Source organism: Pyrgilauda ruficollis, unplaced genomic scaffold, assembly GCF_017590135.1.
Source record: "Pyrgilauda ruficollis isolate IOZ18807 unplaced genomic scaffold, ASM1759013v1 scaffold17, whole genome shotgun sequence".
NCBI lineage: Eukaryota > Metazoa > Chordata > Aves > Passeriformes > Passeridae > Pyrgilauda > Pyrgilauda ruficollis.
Window position 1 is genome coordinate 4,261,689 of NW_024515875.1, and position 21,677 is coordinate 4,283,365.

Below are 21,677 nucleotides of genomic sequence, written 5' to 3' on the forward strand. Positions count from 1 at the left end.
TGCAAATAATAAATAATGCTTAGTCCTCAGATATATATTTCTCATTTTCATGATTTAAAAACTATTCTTTTCACAAAGAAATATTAGCTCAATTCTATAGATACAGAAATGAAAGCAAAGAGAGGCTGTTGAGCATTTCTGAGATTATAGTGCAGCCTCAGGGGGAAGGGGGATGCACCACCACAGAGCCTGAACTGTTTACTTCACTTTCTATAACAAGTAGTGCTGTGATTGGAAATCCATTTTCCTATTTCTCAGAGAAATTGCCAAGCCTACACTTGGGTTTGCTGGGTTGAATTCTAAATTTTAGCAACTTACTCGTCTTACTGTGCTCTGGTAAGATTAGTGACCTGAGTAGTGGCAGAAACTGAATTTTATTAAGAGACTTGTATAAATATTTATACAAGATGTATTATACAGAACTAGCACTGAAGTAGAAATCTTGTACTTCAGCTTTCAGACAACCATTAAAACTTCCAGTCTGTAATTTCTCCTCTCTGTAGCTATGCTGTGTTTAAATGCTCTGAATCAGTGGTGCTCCTTTTGATGTAGTTATCAGGCACTTTTACAGGTCCAAGGCACAATTAGAAAGCTTGTTTCTGTCAGAAGGAAATAGTGTCCTTCTCAACAGAATGGTGAAGCAAGGGTCTTTCCTGTGCTGGGTGATGGGCTCGGGTCACCACAACCCCGGGCAGAGCTCCAGGCTGGGGCAGAGTGGCTGGAGAGCTGCCAGTCAGGAATGGTCAAGAGGAGCTGCACATGAGCCAAGTGTGTCCAGGTAAGCAAGAAGGTCAAAGGCACCTGGCCTGTATCAGCAATGGTGTGTCCAGCAAGACCAGCACAGCAACTGTCCCTCTGTGCTGGGCACTGCTAAAGCACCTCCAGTCCTGGGGTCAGTTTTGGGCCTCTCACTATAAGGACATTGAAGTGCTGGAGCACATCCAGAGAAGGGAACAGAGCTGGGGAAGGGTCTGGAACACCAGGAGCAGCTGAGGGAGGTGGGGGAACAGCCTGGAGAAAAGGAGGCTCAGGGGGAACTTTCTCACTCCCCGCAACTCCTTGACAGGAGAGTGGAGCCAGGTGGGGATCAGGCTCTGCTCACAGGGAACAAGGGACCGGACAAAATAAAAAAGTTTTCAATGGCACGGGGGGGGCGGTTTCGATTAGATACTAGGAAAAAAGGGTTGTCAAGCATTGGAACAGGCTTCTCAGGGAAGTGGCCGAGTCACTATAACTGGAAGTGTTCAAAACCCATGTGGATACAGCACCTGTTTAATAGTGAACATGGAGGTGATGCTAGGTTTATGGTTTGAGGATCTTAAGGACTTGAGGATCTTAAACATCTTTTCCAACCTTAACAATTCCATGATTCAAGGCATGCTATTACTGCCCTGAAATCTCTGGCCAGTAGTGTGGTTATGATTGTACTCCCTTTTATTGCACTTTACAAGGAGGATACTACTGTGGAGTAATCTAGATAAAGAGTACTCATCCATGAAAAGGTATTAAGGTATCTGCCATCTGATACATCTGGATGTTCACTTAAGATCAGTCACTGACCTTGCAAGGAAGTAATTTAGAATAACCAAGTGATGAAGCAGAGGCAATGATGGAGTTTTAGCATCAGTAACTAAGAAACAATACAGCTTGTTCCCTCCTCTGTCTTTTCAGTTAGACTTTCTCAATACCAGCTTTAAATCCTTTCCATTCTCACCTACTCAAAACAAAAGGTCAAGGAATTTCTCCTCTGGCAGCCCAGCATTACCTGTTAAAAATACAGACTCCATTTATCAACAGCTAAAAATCTAAAATAATAGCTGTTGTGGTACAGCCAACTGACCATGCTACAAACTCAGCATCTGAAAATCTATACAATTCATTTCTAAAATAGTTTATCACACACAGGAAGAGATAGCAAACCAGAGACTACAAGACAGACAAAATTTATTTATTATTTATTCCCCACTTTTATTGACTTTTCAAAGAAACCCACCATAAATACCATCCAAGTTGGAATATACTAGTATGCTACCACTATTAAAAAAAACGGCATGAAAAAAATGTATAGTTGAAGGCTATTAAATTCTGATACATCTGGATGTTCACTTAAGAGTCCTTATTATTCTAGGACAGTGGAAGTACAGTAGACATTCAGTGATAGCTAATTTGCCAGCCCATGAAGACAAACAAGAACTGATCGGTGCATCTGCCTTCTCTTTAAAAGCCAATCAGCAATAAATAGATGGTGTCATTGTCATGCAGGAATGATTGTGCTCTCTCTACTTAGTTGGGCTTCTGGGTTTTCATGATTTTAGGCTACTGGATGGTTGGGGAGTTTTGGCAGACAGAAACTTTGAAAGGTGAAAGTTCACTTTATTAGAAGAGGCTATGTTTAAATTTTACACTTTAACAGATTATCGCCATAGTTTCATGCCTTAATGTCAGCAACAACATTCTTTCTTCCCCCCCAAAAAGGGACTATTATGAATGCATTATAATCAAAAATCAAATCTTTATACTACCTATGTTATATTCAGCTATTATATTAAGAGGTATCACTTGGGTTAATTACATAACACCATGTTAGAATATGCCTAAAATAAGAGGTTTTAATTAAATATGCTGTGGCTTAAACACCACTTTTCAGACATAACTCCACATTATTTCTGAAATTTTTAATATATCTTAAAAATATACCAATTAAAATAAATTATTGTTATATACTTCTTTATATCAAAGAAGAATCTTCAAGTTTACAAAAAGCTAGTCCAGAGTTAAGTGTGTCGTATTCCTCTAGTGAAGAATTTAAAGTAACTGACATTATTTCCAAATAGTTAACTTCTTTCAACATACAGTTTATTGCCTGCTCTTTATTTCTTATTTAGCTCACAGAAAGAAGAACAAACATTTTTTTTCACAAGAATGTCTCTCGACAGAGTGGACATGTGGATTTGTTGCTGGATGAGAACCATTTGTACTGGAAAAGATAAATACATCTGTTTAATATCCAAAGGCAAGCTGAGTAAAGAAACACTAGTACATCATAAACAACAACCATTATTGCCAGGGATCTGTGTTAAGCTGCACCAGGGCAGATTTAGACTGGACAATAGGAAGTTCTTCACAGAAATAGTGATTGGGCATGGGATTGGGCTGCCCAGGGAGGTGATGGAGTCACTGTCCCTGAAGATGTTTAAGAAAAGACTGGATGTGGCACTTAGTGTCACAGTCCAACTGACAAGGTGGTGTTAGGTCATAGGTTGGACTCAATCTCAAATGTCTTTTCTAACCTAGTTAATTTTGTGATTCTGTGAATGTAACTATCAAAACATTACCTATACTTAAAAAAAAAACAAACAATAAGAAACAGTAAAAAAACCCTTTTCACTTGCACATGTATGCATGTATATATGTACATATGTATTTGTATATATACCTATTAGACATACACTGTGTAGCAGCTCTTCTTTCATTACCTGCCCTTACATCTTAGTACAAAATCCACAGAAATAATTTATGAGTGCAGGTAATCCCAGATACTCCAATGACAAAGTGGAAAATTGTTGGTAATACAGTAGAAATTTGTGGTTTAAACTATATGGATAGCCAGGCTGGATGGGGCTTGGACAACCTGGTCTAGCAGAAGAGGGATGGAACAGATAAGCTTTAAGGTCCCTTCCGACCCAAACTGCTCTATGATTCTAAGGTATTTTGCCTATTAAAAAAGAATTACTCCAGGTACTTACCAAGCAAGCTGAATGAAACTTCTTCTTGCATGTTCTGCAAGCTTTTTTGGGAAGAGAATAGTTTGAACCGTGAATGACTGAAAAACAGATCATGCAATCTTCAACGCCTTCAAAACGTTTATCCACATTATTTTTCCACAAAGACAAGCCTTCCATAATACTTCCATTCTAACAGAGGGAAAAGAGCTGTTAATACTGTAGAACTCCTTTGAACTATTCCTTTGTAATCATAAAAGCATGAAGGAAACAAAGCCTGAAGGATTTATAATCTGAAATGACATGCAATACATGCAGTGCATCATTTATAATACTCTGATCTATAGAAAAGTGAGTATTCAACAATGCAGGAAGAGCATATTCAGGAGCACTTAAAAACAGATTTTGAAATTTTCAGTCACTGCTTTGTTTTGGTCTAACCACAGATGATGCAATTTCAGCAACCATCAGTCTTTTAGAGAATTCCACAGATGGGGTTTTTTGTTTTGATTTTTGTTGTTGTCATTTGTTTGTTTGTATTTTTTTCAAATTTTAGTTGAGATGGTACTGTCACGCAGGACAAACACTGGGCCACATCTTTAAGAGATCCAAATTTTCAACTTGGGCTCTAGATTTAACAGGACCTTGTAGGCTGGTCATTTTACTTCTGTTTATGTATCTGGAGGAAAGCAGATGGTAAGAGTGACCCAATTCTACGAAGATCTTTGCAATCTAATGAGACCTATTACACAGATCTATACAATACTGCATTACTAGGAATGTTTTTCTTATTAAGTTTTCAAAACTAAGAACTTTATTGAAATTTACCTGATGCGTAAGATATGTGCTTAACTGTAGCATCCAATTGCGCCACTGCTGTACAGCTACACCAACCCTCTTTCCACTCTCAACTGTTATGGATCCCAGTGGATAATTTGATGGAAGCTGTATTATTAGTTCAATAAAGATATCATCAACGGAATAGGTTGCAATGACTTCTCGTGCTGCAGACCGAGCTTTTACCTTTGAAAAAAATACACGTATTAAAAAATGCCACTCAGCATCTCTAGTCTTTGTGTATATATATATATATATATTATAAACACATTACTATACATATTAAATTATTTTCTTAGGTATGGTAAACACTTTTTTTAAAGAAAACAAAAATCTACTCATATCTCAGTAAACTAAAAAGGAATTACCACCCAGTTTCCAATCTACTGATTGATTACATCTTTTAATAAACAAAAAGTAGTATCTTGATAGCAGTACTTTCCAATTACTTCCTCAAATTCTTCAACATCCTGAAATCCATTCTTTCATATTATTTCCAAGCAGAATATTAATAAACATCAATTTATTGATACCAAGCACAATTATGTTTAATCAGTCATTTAGAACAACAAAATTGCAATCATATAAAACAGAACCACAGTCCGGTTCTGAGAAGTAAAATTTCCTGAAATGTTTGCAAAAAACTCAAGTAAATAAAAAGAAAGGACAAAAAGTCTTACTGTCATGCCATTAAATAACTGTGTGCTAGTCTGAACAGAAGATATTTCCTGGGAAGAGAGCACACTGCTGACGTATTTGCTTGTGAATTTATCCACAACATTGAAGACACGCTTCTCACAGCTATTCCACCACAGCCTCACCATGGCTGGCAGATCTTTCAGTGTTATATGGTACACAGAGCAGGCCAAGTGTGGGATCTGGGATGACAGCACCCCTGTCCCTGGGAGGGAAAGAAAAGGTGTTGAAATGCTCTTAATACATTAGTCACGGATGTTGGTGCCTCCATACCACTTACAAAATTCTGATTCCAATATAACTGTGGTACTTAGAATTTCATGTACATGTTCCCATTATTGCTATTCTAAGGGCTTGTTTGACTCAGCCCTTCTTCAGCCAGCTGGTTTTTTTGTTCCTCAGCCTGATACTCTACACCTCAGAATTCACCTTCTAATTTAGAGACTGAACTGTTCCAAGTGGACCCCAGGAATCAACAATAATTTTATATTGTAGAAATCACAGAACACTCACTTTGGAGTGAACAAACAGTAAGGTGTTTGGAGGACAGCTGAGCTTTGCAGGCATGTCAAGTTTCACAAACAGAAGTTCAGGTTGGATATTAGCAAATCATTCTTTGCTGGAGGAGTGGATAAGCATTGGAACAGGCTACCCAGGGAAGTGGTGGAGTCACCATCCCTGGCAGTGCTCAAAAAACATGCAGACAGGGCACTTTGTGATATGGTTTAGGGGACATGGTGGTGTTCAAAGGGTGAACTTGGATGATCCCAGAGGTCTTAATGATTCTATGATGAGTAAAGGGAAGACTTTCCCTTGGGATGTCATGTTAGTAATTCTTTCTTATTGTCATCCAGATAAATTGTTCTGCAACATACAGTGATGTTAAAGAGAAAAATTAAGAAATGGAAACTCCATTTCCTTGCTTATATCTACATAGGTACATTAAAAAAATTAAGTGAAGGGACTTAAAAATCTAATTCCCTTTTTCATGTTTCTCAGCTAAAAAAAGCAGCATATCTTCTCTCATCATCACTGATTAACTGGGTCTTTTGAACAGCATGACAAAAACAATACACAATTTAACATCTCAAACATTTACTATATATATATTAAAATGGTTTTTAATATTTTGAGTTTATATATTAAAATACAAGAAAATATTAAAAATTTCTTTAATATTAAAAAAACATTTCTAGAAGCAATGGTTCCAGAATAGATCACACATTTCTAGTGTTTTGGAATTGTTCATGATTCAATAGTAGCAATGTATTATTGCTGAGTTTTGTTTTTCTTGGTTTCTCTGATAAACATGTCAACTTTGGTTAAGTTTCAAACGGGGAGTGTTAGCCAAAGATTATTAAACATATGTATGTATTTGTCTCTCTGTGTATTTGTTTTATTGGTAAGATTTTCTAAATAAGTATTTTTAAGAAGAAAACCTTATTCAAATATTACAACTCTCTCAAATGCACAGTTTTTACTAACCTTTGACGTCTAAATGAAGCTCTTCAGTAAAAAAGGTTTTTGTGTCCTTATTTGGAACTTCTGAAGTTGGCCCAGAAAAGACAGGGTTTTCAGGCATAAGCCTGAACAAGTGATAAAGCAGTTTATTCAAGCTTTTAGTTCTTCTAAGGTATTGTGAGTAGAGAACTCGTAGCTGGTAGCATTAAAAAAAAAATCACAAAAAAACCGAAACATGGTAAATACAGCTTACTCTGTAAATAATACAAATATGTCCTTGCAGAGAGGAAGAGCAACACTGTGATTCAGAAGTAGTGTTTAGAAAACAAGTTTAGTTCTCTGCACCATTTTGAATGATTAGAAGATTATAACATGTACCAAGTTTGTTTGAAAATGCAAGAAAGAGTAATCTTTTCATGAGTCTTAGTTATTCATTGCTCTAATTTTACCATCCTCAAATACAGCGGTGCAGAAATCTAAGTCTATTGGTGCTTTCAGAATTTTCACTAATTTCACAGAAACAAGGAATAAGAAGTTACATAATTAAAAGGCTGGATGAAACTTTGAGACTGAAACTAAATAAGTAGGTTAAGAAATGCAGTTGAAAAGAAAATACTCTGAAAATATACCTGAGAAGAAGCTGCTTTAAAGAAAGCTAATATTAGCTTCCAAGTGAGAAGATATCCTAGAACAAGGCAGAACTCATCACTCAGGGGTTGAATAACTGCAAATTCTCCAACTGGAATGCATTCCAGGATGTTTTCTAGCAGGAGTTCTTGAGTGGCCAGGATAGACATAAGAGCTGCTGGAGGTGATCTGTGGAAAAATATTATCTGGAATAGTAAAATCAAATCTTGAGCACAGCATGAACTGAAATTAAGGTCATACCCTTCCTAGAAAGTCATGAAAGTAAAGCCATGCACACAGAACATAAAATAAGCCTTTTATTATAGGAAATTTACTCTTTTAAAATTTTCTTCTTTTTCCCTGAATAGGATAGTTGGTGTTTTTACCTTCTTAGAAGACAAATTTAAACTGAATGCTGATCACTTCATCTGGGAGTGGTCTATGGCTGATCTGATTTAAGCTACATCATGGATAGCTGCTTTGCTTGCTTTCTCTGGAGTCACACCAACAAAGGAGCAACTGAACAATGATCTCCTAATCACTGCTGGCTCTGGATTGAAAAGCCTTTTGCATCTCTGCAGTTAGGAAAGGTTTTAATCATTGGGCTGAGGTTAAAAAGGAGTTTTAACCAGTTACTGTATTCCCTCTTCAAACCAGAGAATTCACTGGATTCAAGCTGGCTGACACTGGATTCACTGGATCTCCTGGCTGACAGCCATTCAGCTGCAAATTTCAATCTTTTAACACATTTTAAAAATATGGAAGACAGTCTTATAAAGTGAGGGAAAAAATACACACAATGCCAATTCCTCCTCTTCATCACCATAGGACTTGAGATCTTCATCATCAAATTTAGGCAATTCAGGCATTAATCTACAGAAATATGAAAAGGAAATCAGATTTAATTTGAAAATAATTTTAATAAACTATTTTAACATATGTGATGCACAGTTCTTTGCTTATCAACATCAACATTCTGACAGGCAATAAAATAATGGCAATTATTCCTTAACAACAACACAAAATCTTTCAGAGACATGTCACCATTGCAAAGATGGCTCAACAAGCATGTATCCTTGCTCACTTCTCTTTCCAGACCCCTTTTCCTGAGCCATGCTAAAATAAAATTTTCTATCAGAATAAAGCTACTACAACTTTATGCTTCAGTGTAAGTGAAAGATAATGGTGGCTGGCTTAAGCCATCTGCCTTGCAATCTACATTCTGGGGAGCCAAATGCACATCTTTTACAAATTCTGTATTGTCTTTCTGAGTATTAGAAATATCCAAGAAGTTCACAGCAACACTACCTATCTATATTCACTTTCTTACCTAAATTAATGAAAATAAAAAACGTCATACTATTTAATGGTAGTGTCAGGCCCAAATAAAACCCAGAATATTTCAGTTTACATTTTAGGATTCTATGAGTGCTAAAATAAGGGCTAAAGATAAATACCTTTCTTAAGTCTGTTAATAGAATTAACTTTAGCATTCAAAGTCTTATATAGTGTCCTCCAAAAAAGAACATAAATTGCCCAGTTAAGGATTTTTTCCCATAGTGGAACATGATTTTGCTACAAGTGCATATTCTATAGCAGATTTTTTTTAAAAAAAGGGGCAGGAGTGTTGAGAGGCAATGAGAGTGAAAAATTTGGTGCTTCTTACTTATGCAGCATATGGTAGACAGAAACCTGTACAGGTCGAGCCCGGAAAAGCAACAATGGAGAGAGTGTGTTCAGTAGAGTCTGGAGTTTATCTGGAAGATTTGTCTTCTGGCCTGCAACAAACTTCGGTGGCAGCTTATGGTTTAAGAACTGTTCCTTTGAGATGTAAGTTAGAGCTTCACCCAAAGATGATAACACAGAGTTCTGAAAAGAGCCTTCTGATGCATCTTTGGTTTCTCCTATTTAAAAGAAGACAAGCTGTGATGCAGAACGTATAGAAGATACCATAAACAAGTTCTGCTGGAAACAACTCAAGATTGCACTTGGCAGGTTTCATCTAATCTTAACAATCTCTATGTTATATGCAATCACTTTACTAATTAACGTGTGAATGTTAAAAAAACTGAGTTGTTATAAACTCTATTTACATTATATTTCTGTAAATTCAAAATGCAGCCTGTTCAGTTCTATTTCAGAACAGCCTGGCTGTTATCCCCTTGTCATATACTTGCCTGTGATTTTCACCAACAAGGGTAACAGCAAATTGTGAATTCCTTCAGAAAAGAATTCTTTCCATTCACTGACCAAGTTCTTAGGAAGATTTGCAGTGTTGTTAGGAGCTGCAGCCTCAAAGTAAGCGCTAAGGGCAGATGCCAAGTCACAACTGACACAAGCAAAAATCTGCACAAGCGGAATATGGTAAAGCAAATGGCTTTCACTTGTTGTCTAGAAGGAAATAAACACAGAGGAAGATTCCTTAACCATAAGTTTGCTTTGAAATATGTTTGACATTTCCTGTCTACACCAGAAAGTGTAATTTCAAAGACAATTCAATTGCAAGAACCATTCAAAAATTCTGTGGGTCAGGGAGGTGCATTTACAAAAAGAATTTGTACTTCAATAGGACTTCCTGAAACGAATTTCCAAGTCTCACCAACATTTAGAACCGTGGATTGTTTCCATTATATAACCTTCCTTATAATGACAAAAAGAAAATTCAATGGACAACATACTACTAAAAACTGGAAATTATCTAAGTGGCTATCAGGCGAATATTTCCTCTCCCCCAACGCAGCTGCTTTCTTTCTATCTTTGTTCTTACTAGTTCTGTCAGAAAGGAGTATCATTATCAATTAAAAATATTCCCTACTTAGTCTACACAACAAGTTTTTCTTATAAGTTTGTTGTTTGTTTTTAAACAAAATACGTAGTTTTGAGGCATGTACCATTAGGTAAGATTAATCCTGAGACCAAGAAAGGTCACATGAAGTTTCCAGCCTGCCCTTCTAAATGCATAGGTGACAGAGAGTGACACATTCTGGATATTTATTTGATTAATCAGGAAGTAGTCATCTGACTACTGACACTACTGTCCTCCTTCCTAACAGCATTAGAATATACCTTTGATATTTCATGTGATCACTTAGATATTGAAATGCAGACACTGCTTTTCATTCCACTAATTTTGATGTATCATGTTAAACTGTGTTTTAAAGAAATATTATTTTTCAAGATAGAGACCTACAGCAGATATATTTCAAAATTATTCTCCAACTACCAATGCCATTATTAAATATCATATTACTTGAAGAGTGAGCTGATTTTATCTCCATACACAAAAAGAAACAGAACAGTATAACTGCTTGTGCTTTAAAATCTTTGTCCAAAGTCCAACATAAACAGGATTTTGTGCAATTATTCTTACCATTGTGTCACGTATTTGGCTGAGATTACAGTGTCATTGCCATATTCAGGGAATAATCAAAAAGGTAAGAACATTAAAAGTGAAGATGCTTCCAATTACCTCTAACCAAGCCAGCATGGAGCACATCAAAAAGTCCCACTCATCATCAGCCAAAGGAGCTGCAGAATATTTCAGCAACAAGGGAAGGTAACGCATCATCTCAATGTTGAAACCCAGCAATTGAGCACTTGTTTCTTTCAGACTGCTGTAATAAAAATACAACCAAAGCTTATATAGATTCATGTTGTAGACCTGAGTATTTATATTCTTGCTTTCACTCCTCCTCACAAGACAAATTTGTCTGGCACCACCATGCTGTGTCCTATGTGCTTTTGATATTCTGTCTTTCAAAGGTAGAGTTAGCTGCCAAGTCTAAAGAAGAGTCCTAAATTACAGATTCATGCATTTCTACAATTTAAACATTTGCTCAATCGATATACTGACATAAACTATGAATTTCAGCAATTTTAATTAAATAAGTGCAAGAAAAACAATCATTTTAAGTTACTGATTTAGGAAAAATTATTAGCTCTCAAGTGTGCAAATATTATATATCATATGATATGACATGATATGATATGATGTTATGTTATAGGTTTAGATTAGTAGGAAGAAATTCTTCCCTGTGAGGGAGAGCCTGGCACAGGTTGCCAGAGGAGCTGTGGCTGCCCCATTCCTGGAAGTGTTCAAGCCCAGGCTGGATGGATCTTGGAGCAACTTGGTCTTATGGAAGGTGTCCCTGCCCATGGCAGGGGTGGAACTGCATGAGCTTTAAGGTCCCTTCCAACCCAGAACACTCAATGGTTTTATGATTATTTTGAAACTTTGTTGCCTGGATTTTTCTCACTATAGTAAAAAAAAATTAATCTAACTATATTTTCACTCCTTGCTGGAAGCATTTCAAGTTACATTTTTGGGTCCAGAATTTTAAAAGACAGCTAAGTCTGGCATGCAAGTTTTTTTCCCACTACCAAAATAAACAATCAGAACTTGGAACTGAACATCCAGCAACACCTACAAAAGTTGGTCAGTTCTGAATGCATTTGACAACAGTTGACATCTTTCAAAAGCATTTACAGTGCTCCTCAGTTTCCCAGCCTTCCCGGTACTTTTCTGCAGTATGAGTTAGTGATTACCTAAAGACAGATATACTAAGCCAAAGTTTCTACAAAAGTTTAAGTATGTAATATTAGAGCAGTAGATGGCAGTTGTACAGATTGATTTTATTTTAATTAATAACTAATCTGTATTTTTAAACTCTTGTCTTAGAAATAAGAAAAAAAGTCAAATTATCTCAAAGTTGCACCTACCAGCTAAAGAGAAAGCTGTCCTCATTATCATTTTTCCAAGACATTATGATTTTCAGTACTGCAGGTAGTAGATGATCACAATCAATACTTCTATCCTTCAAGCAGGAGTTCAAAATGGAAAGACACCCAAATGCTCCTATGACATAATAAAAATGTAAACTCAATAGTCTTAATTATCAAGACAAAACAAACATTAGAATGTTTGTCAACAGAACTTAAGTTTAATATTGTAAGACAGTTTGGATAATACCTAAGCTTTCTTCTTTGAACAGTTAATCCACTAATGTCATTGTTAAATCAAAATACAATATCTAATCCAAACTTTTTAAAATAAACAGCTCCTATAAGATTAAGTGATAGTTTATAAAATCTAAAAAAAGGAAAGATACCTGCAAACAATGAAATTTCTTTGCGCTACTAAAAATACAGTAAGCTAAGCAATAATTTGGGCAGATAATTAAGACAATGCAACTGAAAGTTTGAATTCTAATATTATTGGAATGTTAATTGCAGTTCTAGTCAGAATGTTAATTTTTACTTTTAGAGTGAAGTACAACTGTTGCATTAGTACTCTTTTCCATTTTTAAGAAGAACTGTATTTATCTAGGTTTCTTGGAGAAAACGAACATTTCCAACAAGCACAATGACAAAAAAATAAGGTAAAGTATCACATATGCATAGCAAAACCAACCAAACATACCCCTGCTTCACTTAAACAAGTTCAGCAGCATTTTTTTTCAGCTGCTGAAATGAAAAGACAACATTGGAATGGTAAGCCTACAACCTACATCCCACTTAATGTGAATTTGGACATATATGTTCTGCTCAGGATTGCCTAGGAAATTGAGAAGTAATAGAAGGGAAGCACCAATTACAAATAAAAGGCCTCCATAACAGAGGTGGAGTGAGGATTCTTCCATTTTCTTCTGTTCAAAGTTTCACAGACACATTTGTTTGCCTCACTGGTTCACTTAGAAAGCCAGAAAGCCTCAACTAAGTTGAAAGAGTAGAAAACTACCACAGTAGAGATCTTTAAGATTCCTCTCAATTTCTGTATGGCACTAACACTGATCATTTTCACACCTGAAGAACATCCATTTGAAGAACTCATCTGAAATCCTGAAAACACTGCCAAGGGACAGATGTCCACAGTTTAAAGAAATCAAAGATAGGTTTTTTCAATTTAGTTAAGCACAGTTCTGTTACAAAATAAAAACCATACATTTCAGTTTCCATATAGACTGATCAGTAAGAGTATGCACAAGTACACACAAAAGCAGTAAGGGACAAAACCAGAAAGGACTTTCCTCTTAAATGACATCTAATTCATACAGATAGAAGGACTGTATGTGAGCATTTCCAAATAATTTTCTTGAAAAGCAGCAAGTTTGTGAAAACTTAGATCCAAATAGGGTGGCTATAGACCCAAATTAAGTGGCTGTATTCAAAGCAGTATCATAATGCATCTCAACCACCTCTTAGGTAATTTTTCACAGCTGCAGACATTTAATGTAGTACAGTTTTCAGCTGGAGGAGCTACTCAAAAATTATATGTGTGTAAACTGTGAAAGAGTTCTTGACAAACTATCTGAAGACAATCATGACCAGTTGGCAACAGTAGTATTTTTGCATGCTGTGTAAAGCCTAAATGGTTCACTGAAAACTTTGATGTTTACAGACATGCTTATATAAGATAGATCAAATTAGAAGTACAGCAACATCATGATGCTTTTAATAATAACAGCCTGAATATTTTCATTCTAATTTTGTATCTGGCAGTCAGGCTTTTACTTTCTGAATGAGGCAGAAAATTACAATGCCAAACAGTCTAGAAGAAAAAGGCAAATTGAGAAAGCATTTCTTTATAGGAAAAACTATATTATAGTAAATATGTTTTATCTAAAAGCAAACTTTATTACAAAATAATGTTCTTGAATTCTAATGAACTAGACTGAGGTAAGAACATACTCACCATCAGTGCTGGAAAGCTCTGCCTGTGTACATGTCATAAGTTTGGCCACACAATGGAAGACAAGTTCCTTCTTTTCTTCCTCAATTAAGAAAGATGATAAACACTGAAGTGTATGCAATCTGCCCTCTGTTAATGGAAGGAACCTATTCATACAAGCAAAACACCAAGAATGAAAGGAACACAAAAAATGAACTAGGAAGCAAAGTATCAGTTCATAATGAGGCAATATCCTCTGACATAACCAATCCCATGTGCTAAACCAAGTCTGACTTTCACATGCCATACACAAGTATCTTAATTTTCAGCTTTCAGCTGCAATGGTCAGAATCAGGATCATTTCACACTATCAACATTCACAACAAACTGCAAGTTTATAGGCAGCAGTATTAAGATACCCTTCTGTTGTCTTGAAAAGTTCTTTCCTCTCCCAGGATACAGCATTCTCAGCACGGATCACTTTGGCCATGGTTAAGGACCAGAGTCTTCCATGTTCCTCTGATCTTCAAAGAAGAAGAAATACCCTGGTTAATATATACAGATGCTCAGGGCTCACCACAAAAGCATTTGTGGTGAATCAACACACATATGGATATATAGTGGCACTCTATAAAATACAAACTGTGCCAACAGAGCTAAGAGTTGTTTCACTTGTTCTCACATACCTGTCAAATATAGTTTGCTGCAGGCTAGCTGTACTACTCAGAGTACTGAACTCCTCATATGTGATGTGCATCTCTTCTAACATATGAAGATATTCCAGAAGCAGATAAGGAGGATTCTCCAATTCTTCAATCCATTGTAGGGAATATAACAGTTCTGCAACTAATTAAATAACATCTGTTGTTTATAAATGACTACTGACTTGCATAAGCAAGAAGTTTCAGGCCAAGTTTTTGTTGTTCTTTTAAAATATGCTTTTAATGCATTAAAGATATTATTTTTACATGCAATCTCAGGTGCTTCAGAGCACAAACTGAATATTTGCCATTGTATCATAACATACCAGAGAAAAAAAAGCTACAGTAATCTGTTATAGATAGTCAAGAAATTTTAAAGCAAATTAAGCATGACATGACTCCTCTCTGTTCTCCCCCTTTAACATATATTTCGTGCAGACAAGACAGTCAATACCTAAGTCCAGAAGAAAACCAAGTAAATTTCCTAAGTGCTAGCATGTGGTTCCTTCATCAGCTTACAAAGACCCACACAATACAATTACACTTCCCATCATGGTTAGAATGCTGGAGATAGAATTGTTAATTTGATAATGCTGCATTTAATTTGAGCATTCTTGAAAATAAAAGGAAACTAGATTCCACCTCATGGAATTAAGAAAAGTTGTTGTCTCAAACTATCTTTACATTCTGGTTAAACCCTCAATGGAGGGATGCAGTTCTTGTTGCCTACTCATGCCAATGCACGGTGTGTTTTGGCAATGAACACATCTGAAGTTTTGAAAATTCATACTTCTCCCAGTTCAAAGTTCTATTGAGACAGGATGTATATAACCAAAAGAGGTCCCAGGAATATAAAATCTACTTTTAAAGGAGACCTGAACATTAAAAAAAAAAAATAAAAGAAAAAAAGGCAACAAAAAATGAGTTAATTTCTCATACCTGTATGCCAAACTTTAACTATACATTTCTAATTTTCAATTCAGGTTACAACTACTACAAAATAAAATTCCTTTAAGTTTTACCATTGTAACTTACTTATATTAGCAATTTTCTTTCTTTCAGCATCATGATTTCCATGGACTACACTATTTTTCAGTTGAAGAAGTACAATTTTACTTAATAAGGCTGAAGTACACAGATGGCCTGGAAGTTTAGTTGTGCCACACAGCTTGACAATTGATCCCAGAGGTTCGGAATTTATACTAAGCCTTCCTTCCAAAAGAGGCTTGTGCATCCACTGTAATACGTGCATAAAAAGAGTATGAAAAAATACTTTGATCTGTTTAACCTTGAAAATTCAGAATTATTAAGAAACTACCATGAAACATACACATTTGTATCAAAAGCACAATGGTGAGGATGACCCACTCCAGTGTATTAAAAACCTAACTGCACAGCAGTAATTTGGAACTGTACTGCTGCTCAGCAACAAATACATTTCTTTAGAACTCTATGTATTTTACAAGAAACTGTAGGGTTACTGGTGGCTGCATGGCAAATTTATGTCCTTCCCCACTCTCTACTCTATGTATGTCAGCATTTTGTTGATAGATAGCAAACCATATTCTTCTGCAGATATTGGTGTCTTTCACAAAATTAATCTTTATGAAGAATTAACTTCAGATAAAAACATCTTCACAATGTATACTTTGTCAGATAAAATTCCTGAACTGTAAAGCACGTGGCTGGTGTTCTGCACAGAAAAGGGTAATTTCATGGATTTGATTTTTCTCCAGTAGTACTGGATGGGTCCATAAACAGAGATTTTATCCTCCTTATAGACAAAGGCTGACAGGAACCTCTGCACAAACATATGGTACTCATAAGTGCAGTGCCATATAAGAAAGAAAGCTTACCACCCTAGGAGACAGAGGCTTGAGGAAAGATTGACCACACTGTGCAATCCATTATCATTTCCATACCTCAGAGCACAGAGACTCGTGCAATTTCCCCCACTCAATTTTGTTCGGTGTCACATGCTCAACAAAAGCTCTCACAAGATATCCAGACTGTCCATCAGCTTCCATGAGCTTCAGGAACAAATCACTGACTGCAGAGATCAAAACCTGAAGACTGAGAAAAGGAGAAAACGCTGCAAACAAGTTTGGCACTACTCATTAAGAGCCACCTGCCTATTTTCCATTGATACAATGCTCCATACATGCTGTACCAGGGGTAGTGTAAGTTCTGCTCTACCCACTGCCTCCAATAGGCTGAAAAGTTTCTCAGTAATACAAATGTCAATTAAATAAAGGCTGTTATAGCACTGATCCTGGTTTGTTTTGGAGAACGACACATTATGGAAGAGATGTGAATCCCAATTACCTTTGAACATCCAAAGAGGAACATTGAACTTGGTTCTTGACCCACAGTGCAGCTTTAAGCAAAAAGGTGCTCTGTTTCTGAGTGCCCTGAAGCTGATGCACAAGTGAATTTACACCAGACATCCAAGTGTGTTTCAACTTGCATACAAGTACATCTATTGTAGGGAAAAGAAAAAAGAAAACAAAACAATAAGTGGACAAGCAAAACTATCACAAACAGATAAACTCTAATTACAACCTACAGCATATAGCAACAATCACATGTCTAAAGGTCCTACAGTAGGAAAACAATTCTCTTTTCTGTGGTTACATGCAAAAACTATCAAAGGCACATACATAGCTTTCTTGTTGAAGAGCAATTTTAAATTAACTATGACTCACAGGTTTAATTTAATTAAGATTTAATTTAATTGAGATTTAATTTAATTGAGAATTAGAGTGATGTTCTTGTTGTCTGCTACCCTATGTCCATACAGTCTTCAAAACCACAGATCTTTCTACCAAGATGTTGAACATTCACAACATCAACATCATTTATAAAGCAGCAGTGTCTTCCAAGCTAGTACTGCCCTACTTCACTTCTATGACAACACTGAAACATTGTATTTACTTGTATTAATTTCAGTAAATGCATGTATCAATTAAACACTCTCAAATTCTGCATTCAAAGAATATAAATCAGCATCTCAGTCTGAACATGAGACATGGATAGAGAGAGGCATGGATCACAATTTGTCTGGGCAACTTGGCCAATATAAATGGTTTCAGAATAAATACATTTTATCTGTAAAGAAGCGACTGTACACATTTTTTCATAGACTCCCCAGATTGCAAAATGAACAAAAAAAAAGTTCATTTGTTGTATTTCATAGACTTTAAACAACTTCTGTAACAGTCCAAAAACTTGATATCAGGACTTGATACTATGGGCACTGTAAATTAAAGCACAGATTTTCTTATCAGTTACAGCCGCAAATGCTGAATGTATGTGAACCCAGTATTCTATCACATACTTGATTCTGTTTCATGAAAAGGAAGAATTTAGATGTAATCACCACCTATGAAAAAGCTCAGCTGAAGTATTTTTTCCAGATTACCTGTTAAGTGTGTTGCATCCTGCCTCTGAGCACACAGCTGGAAGATGGTAAGGAGCAAGTCTTCTGCGGCTGACATCAGCAAACAGCCTTTCACTGAGCTGAAAAAGCTGGAGGCCACGTCGCAGATGAAAGATACTGATGGTTCAGTATCTCCAGCTTCAGAAAGATCCTTCGCTTTAGACAGAGCTGCTTGAAGTTTATCAATAATCCTTTCAACAAAGGTTTCACCAATCAATGATTCTATTGGGCAGAGGAAAAAGACAATATGCTTTGATTGCTCGATAAACACGACCATTCAAAAATGTCATATTAATATAGACCAATTTGATTTTTATTTACTAATTTTGAATGCAAAATAAAGTGTTTCAGTCTAATGGATACCTAAACTCTTCTATTTCACAGACACCAGCCAACATTTCACACTGCTAAGTATCTTTCCTCTAAACCAGCTGAAGCAGCTTTGAAAAAGGTATTTAAGACAGAGCAAGTGCAAAGTGATCCTTCCCCCTTTTATGCCCTCCTAGCTTTTGGCAACCAACTGTGAGCCCAAGATTTCACTGTACTATTGCATATAGCCACAAACATGCTTAGATCCTTTTTCATGGGATACAAGCAAGCCAATTCCATTTTTCCTCAAACTCCACAGTATCCTGTAGCAATGAGTTCCATTATTTAATTATAAACTGTATGTAGAAGTATACTTTTCTCGGCCCTCAAGAGTGCTGCCTAAGCACGTGTTAGAAATTAATGTTCTTCCACTGAAAGAAACGATGATACATTTCTCACTATTTGCATTTTCTATACAAATTGAGATTTTATGGCTTTTAAGCACAACCCCATCCCTAATCACTTCCACTAGAAGCTGACAAATTCTAGTATGTTTTCTTGCTTCTACAAGCAGAAGCCACTTCTTGTCTAACCATCCCTGCTAGATTTCTTTGGGCATATTCTATTACATGCTTTTCAAAAGCATATAGAATATTGCAAGTGACCAAACATGAACAAGAATATTGCAGTGACCAAAACTACATGCAGTATTCCAGATATTAACTACATATTCAGTATATTGACTACATGCTGTAATAATTTTCATTTGTCCTCTGTTCTTTTCACAGCAGCTCCTAATAAACTGTATTCCTCTTTTACCGCTTTCTTACAACCTGTGGCTTACAGGGAAACACCACAATGACTGAAGATCTCTTTTTGAGTTTTAACAGGTCAGAGTCTATCATTGAATTGATACAGTTACAATTGTGTTCTTCCCATGTATACACGTAGTATTTATTGGCTTTGGATTTCTTTTGTAATCTTTTGTATCAGTTAAGCATTCAGTATCACAACACACTGCTATGGGTCTGTGAAGTTTCAGCAACAATTATCTTCCTTTCACTATTTATCCTTTTTCCCCTTTAATTCCTTTCATCATAGGCTACTGATGCATGAAAGGCTCTCCTATTCTCTCTAAGACAATCTGCTTAAGAAACTTAGATAAGAGATCTCATTTAAAAATTCTTTTGAAAGTCCACATACTTTGGTTTTAATGACTAAGTCAAGAACCACCAAAGCTCCTCAAAATCTCTTAGGCTTCAGTCAATATGATTTAAAAACAGGTCACCCACCACCCAGCAGAAAATGAACTCAGGAGTGCCTCTGGCACTAGAGTCAAAAAGCAAAGTCACTGGACAATCAGGCCTAGAACATCACACACTCACAAGCACATTTGTTGAACTCTCTTTGGAGAGAGGAAACAGGTTTTCCTGATAGTCCTTTACATCAGAAGTTCCAGTAACAGAAAAAACAATCTTAGGACACCTTTAGGATGCCTTGTCTAAGAACATGCACTACAGTGAGCTGCCTGCGTGTATTTTTGAAACTTGGAAGCACCATGAATGTGCACAGCATCCACTGACACTGAAATATGCCACCACAGGGATCAAAGCAAATGCTGAGTTTACATGGAAAACATGAAGAAAAATGAACTCCCCTGGAAGTCTATATATTAAAATTGCAAACAAATTAAACAGGATGCTATTAGCAAATTAATAGGATGCTATTAATAATAGCTATTAATTAAAAAAATCAGAATACATATACAGCATAAGAGCATACACAGAGTTTTTAAAATACATAAAAATAAATGGAAATGGCTAAAACAATTCAAAGGTCCTGTAATAAAGCATTACTAAAACACACATAGGTCCATAACAATTGACTTAGTATTCCAGTTTTGAAGGTAAATTTTACATGGTATGGTTTAAAAATTCATATTATTTTACAGCACATCAGCTGACAGATCAAGCTTACTTACATTTTCCTCAAGTTTTCAAAACTTGCAAATCCGAATCTTCTCTTTAAACATTGCCCTTGTTTAGCAATGTGGACTAAAAAAATGGCAGCTACTGCTGCAAGTTAGTGTTTACAAAATTAAATTGGATGTAGTAAACTGGCTTAAGTATAAAAAAGCCCAAAACTAAGAAACAAAAAGTCCAACAAAAAAACACCAGGAGAAAGCCTAAATGTTCTACATGAAGTATTCTGGAAGATCCCAAATTCTTTCTACCTTATGCAAAGCATAAGTGCAGCATTTACACTTCATGAACTCCAAGGATTATATATGCTCACCACTTTTAACGTGCTGCGACAACACCAGGCTCAGGAGGGTCCACATTTCTGGAGAGGCTGATCCTGATGAGGCTGCTCTAGGTTTTAAGCTCAGATGACACAGATCATCTGCCAGCATTACCAGTCTTTCTCCAAGCGTGTCTCCTTTCAGCCAGTCAGAGACTAAGGAAAGTTTCGTTGTGCCTGAGCATGCCTGGATCACAAGAAAAACATTCCCGGAATCTTTTGAGGGTATAGAATAATAGAATGATTTGGGCTGGAAGGGACCGTAAAGATCATCTTCCAAGTTCCAATTTAAGTACCAAGCCCCTGCCATGGGCAGTAAACCAGGCTGCTTCAAACCCCATCCAATCTGGCCTTGAATACTTCCAGGGATGAGGCAGCCACAGCTGCTCTGCATAACCTGTTATTAACTATTAACTTTTATTACTAAGCATAAGATTAGTATGTCAAACTTGCACACACAGAGTGAGAATTATATAATCTGCCACAAACAGCCTTCGGATTTTACAACTGAAACAACATCCCCCAACTTTCTTTTTGTCAGAGACAGCAACTTATGGCTGGGTCAGATCTCTACTGCAGAGTGAAAAAGTCACCTTCTGAAAAAGCTTCCTTTAAGTTTCTCCTCCAGCTATAGAGCCCAGGAAATTCCTACACCGGAATTAGAAAAATAACTTCTGGATGACCAAGTTGGCTGAAATAAAATCTATTTAAAACACAAAAACTGTTTGCAGCACCTGAATTTCTCTAAGAATAAATAGAAGGTCACAAAAACTTTATTTTGCTGATGAGCCACTGTAAGTTACAAAATCACAAAAACTCAGTATTCCTAAAATACACAACATATGTGAGGGAAGATCCTGTGGTCTATGTACTGGACTGTAAGTCAAGGGCTATGACTTCTTGTCCAAAAATTCATC

The 21,677-nt window shown here is 36.3% G+C and overlaps 1 protein-coding gene across 3 annotated transcripts in view; it reads right to left on the reverse strand.

Moving 5' to 3' along the window:
• Window positions 1–1,943: 1,943 nt before the first annotated feature.
• LTN1 (listerin E3 ubiquitin protein ligase 1) overlaps window positions 1,944–21,677 on the reverse strand; it is a 31,539-nt gene continuing 11,805 nt past the window's right edge. For 2 of the 3 annotated variants that reach the window (XM_041464010.1, XM_041464009.1), the window contains 19 exons: window positions 20,755–20,947; window positions 18,133–18,372; window positions 17,037–17,190; window positions 16,634–16,784; window positions 15,747–15,948; window positions 14,697–14,856; window positions 14,430–14,534; window positions 14,035–14,177; window positions 12,063–12,198; window positions 10,813–10,957; window positions 9,521–9,734; window positions 9,010–9,247; window positions 8,142–8,216; window positions 7,346–7,532; window positions 6,741–6,912; window positions 5,240–5,460; window positions 4,551–4,745; window positions 3,747–3,914; window positions 1,944–2,977 (listed from right to left, as the gene is read on the reverse strand). In XM_041464010.1, the coding sequence (XP_041319944.1) occupies window positions 2,915–2,977; window positions 3,747–3,914; window positions 4,551–4,745; window positions 5,240–5,460; window positions 6,741–6,912; window positions 7,346–7,532; window positions 8,142–8,216; window positions 9,010–9,247; window positions 9,521–9,734; window positions 10,813–10,957; window positions 12,063–12,198; window positions 14,035–14,177; window positions 14,430–14,534; window positions 14,697–14,856; window positions 15,747–15,948; window positions 16,634–16,784; window positions 17,037–17,190; window positions 18,133–18,372; window positions 20,755–20,947 (3,162 nt within the window). In that variant the 3' untranslated portion in view covers window positions 1,944–2,914. Of the gene's footprint in view, window positions 2,978–3,746; window positions 3,915–4,550; window positions 4,746–5,239; window positions 5,461–6,740; window positions 6,913–7,345; window positions 7,550–8,141; window positions 8,217–9,009; window positions 9,248–9,520; window positions 9,735–10,812; window positions 10,958–12,062; window positions 12,199–14,034; window positions 14,178–14,429; window positions 14,535–14,696; window positions 14,857–15,746; window positions 15,949–16,633; window positions 16,785–17,036; window positions 17,191–18,132; window positions 18,373–20,754; window positions 20,948–21,677 lie in introns of those variants that run through there. The other variant, XM_041464011.1, reaches the window with a different exon arrangement.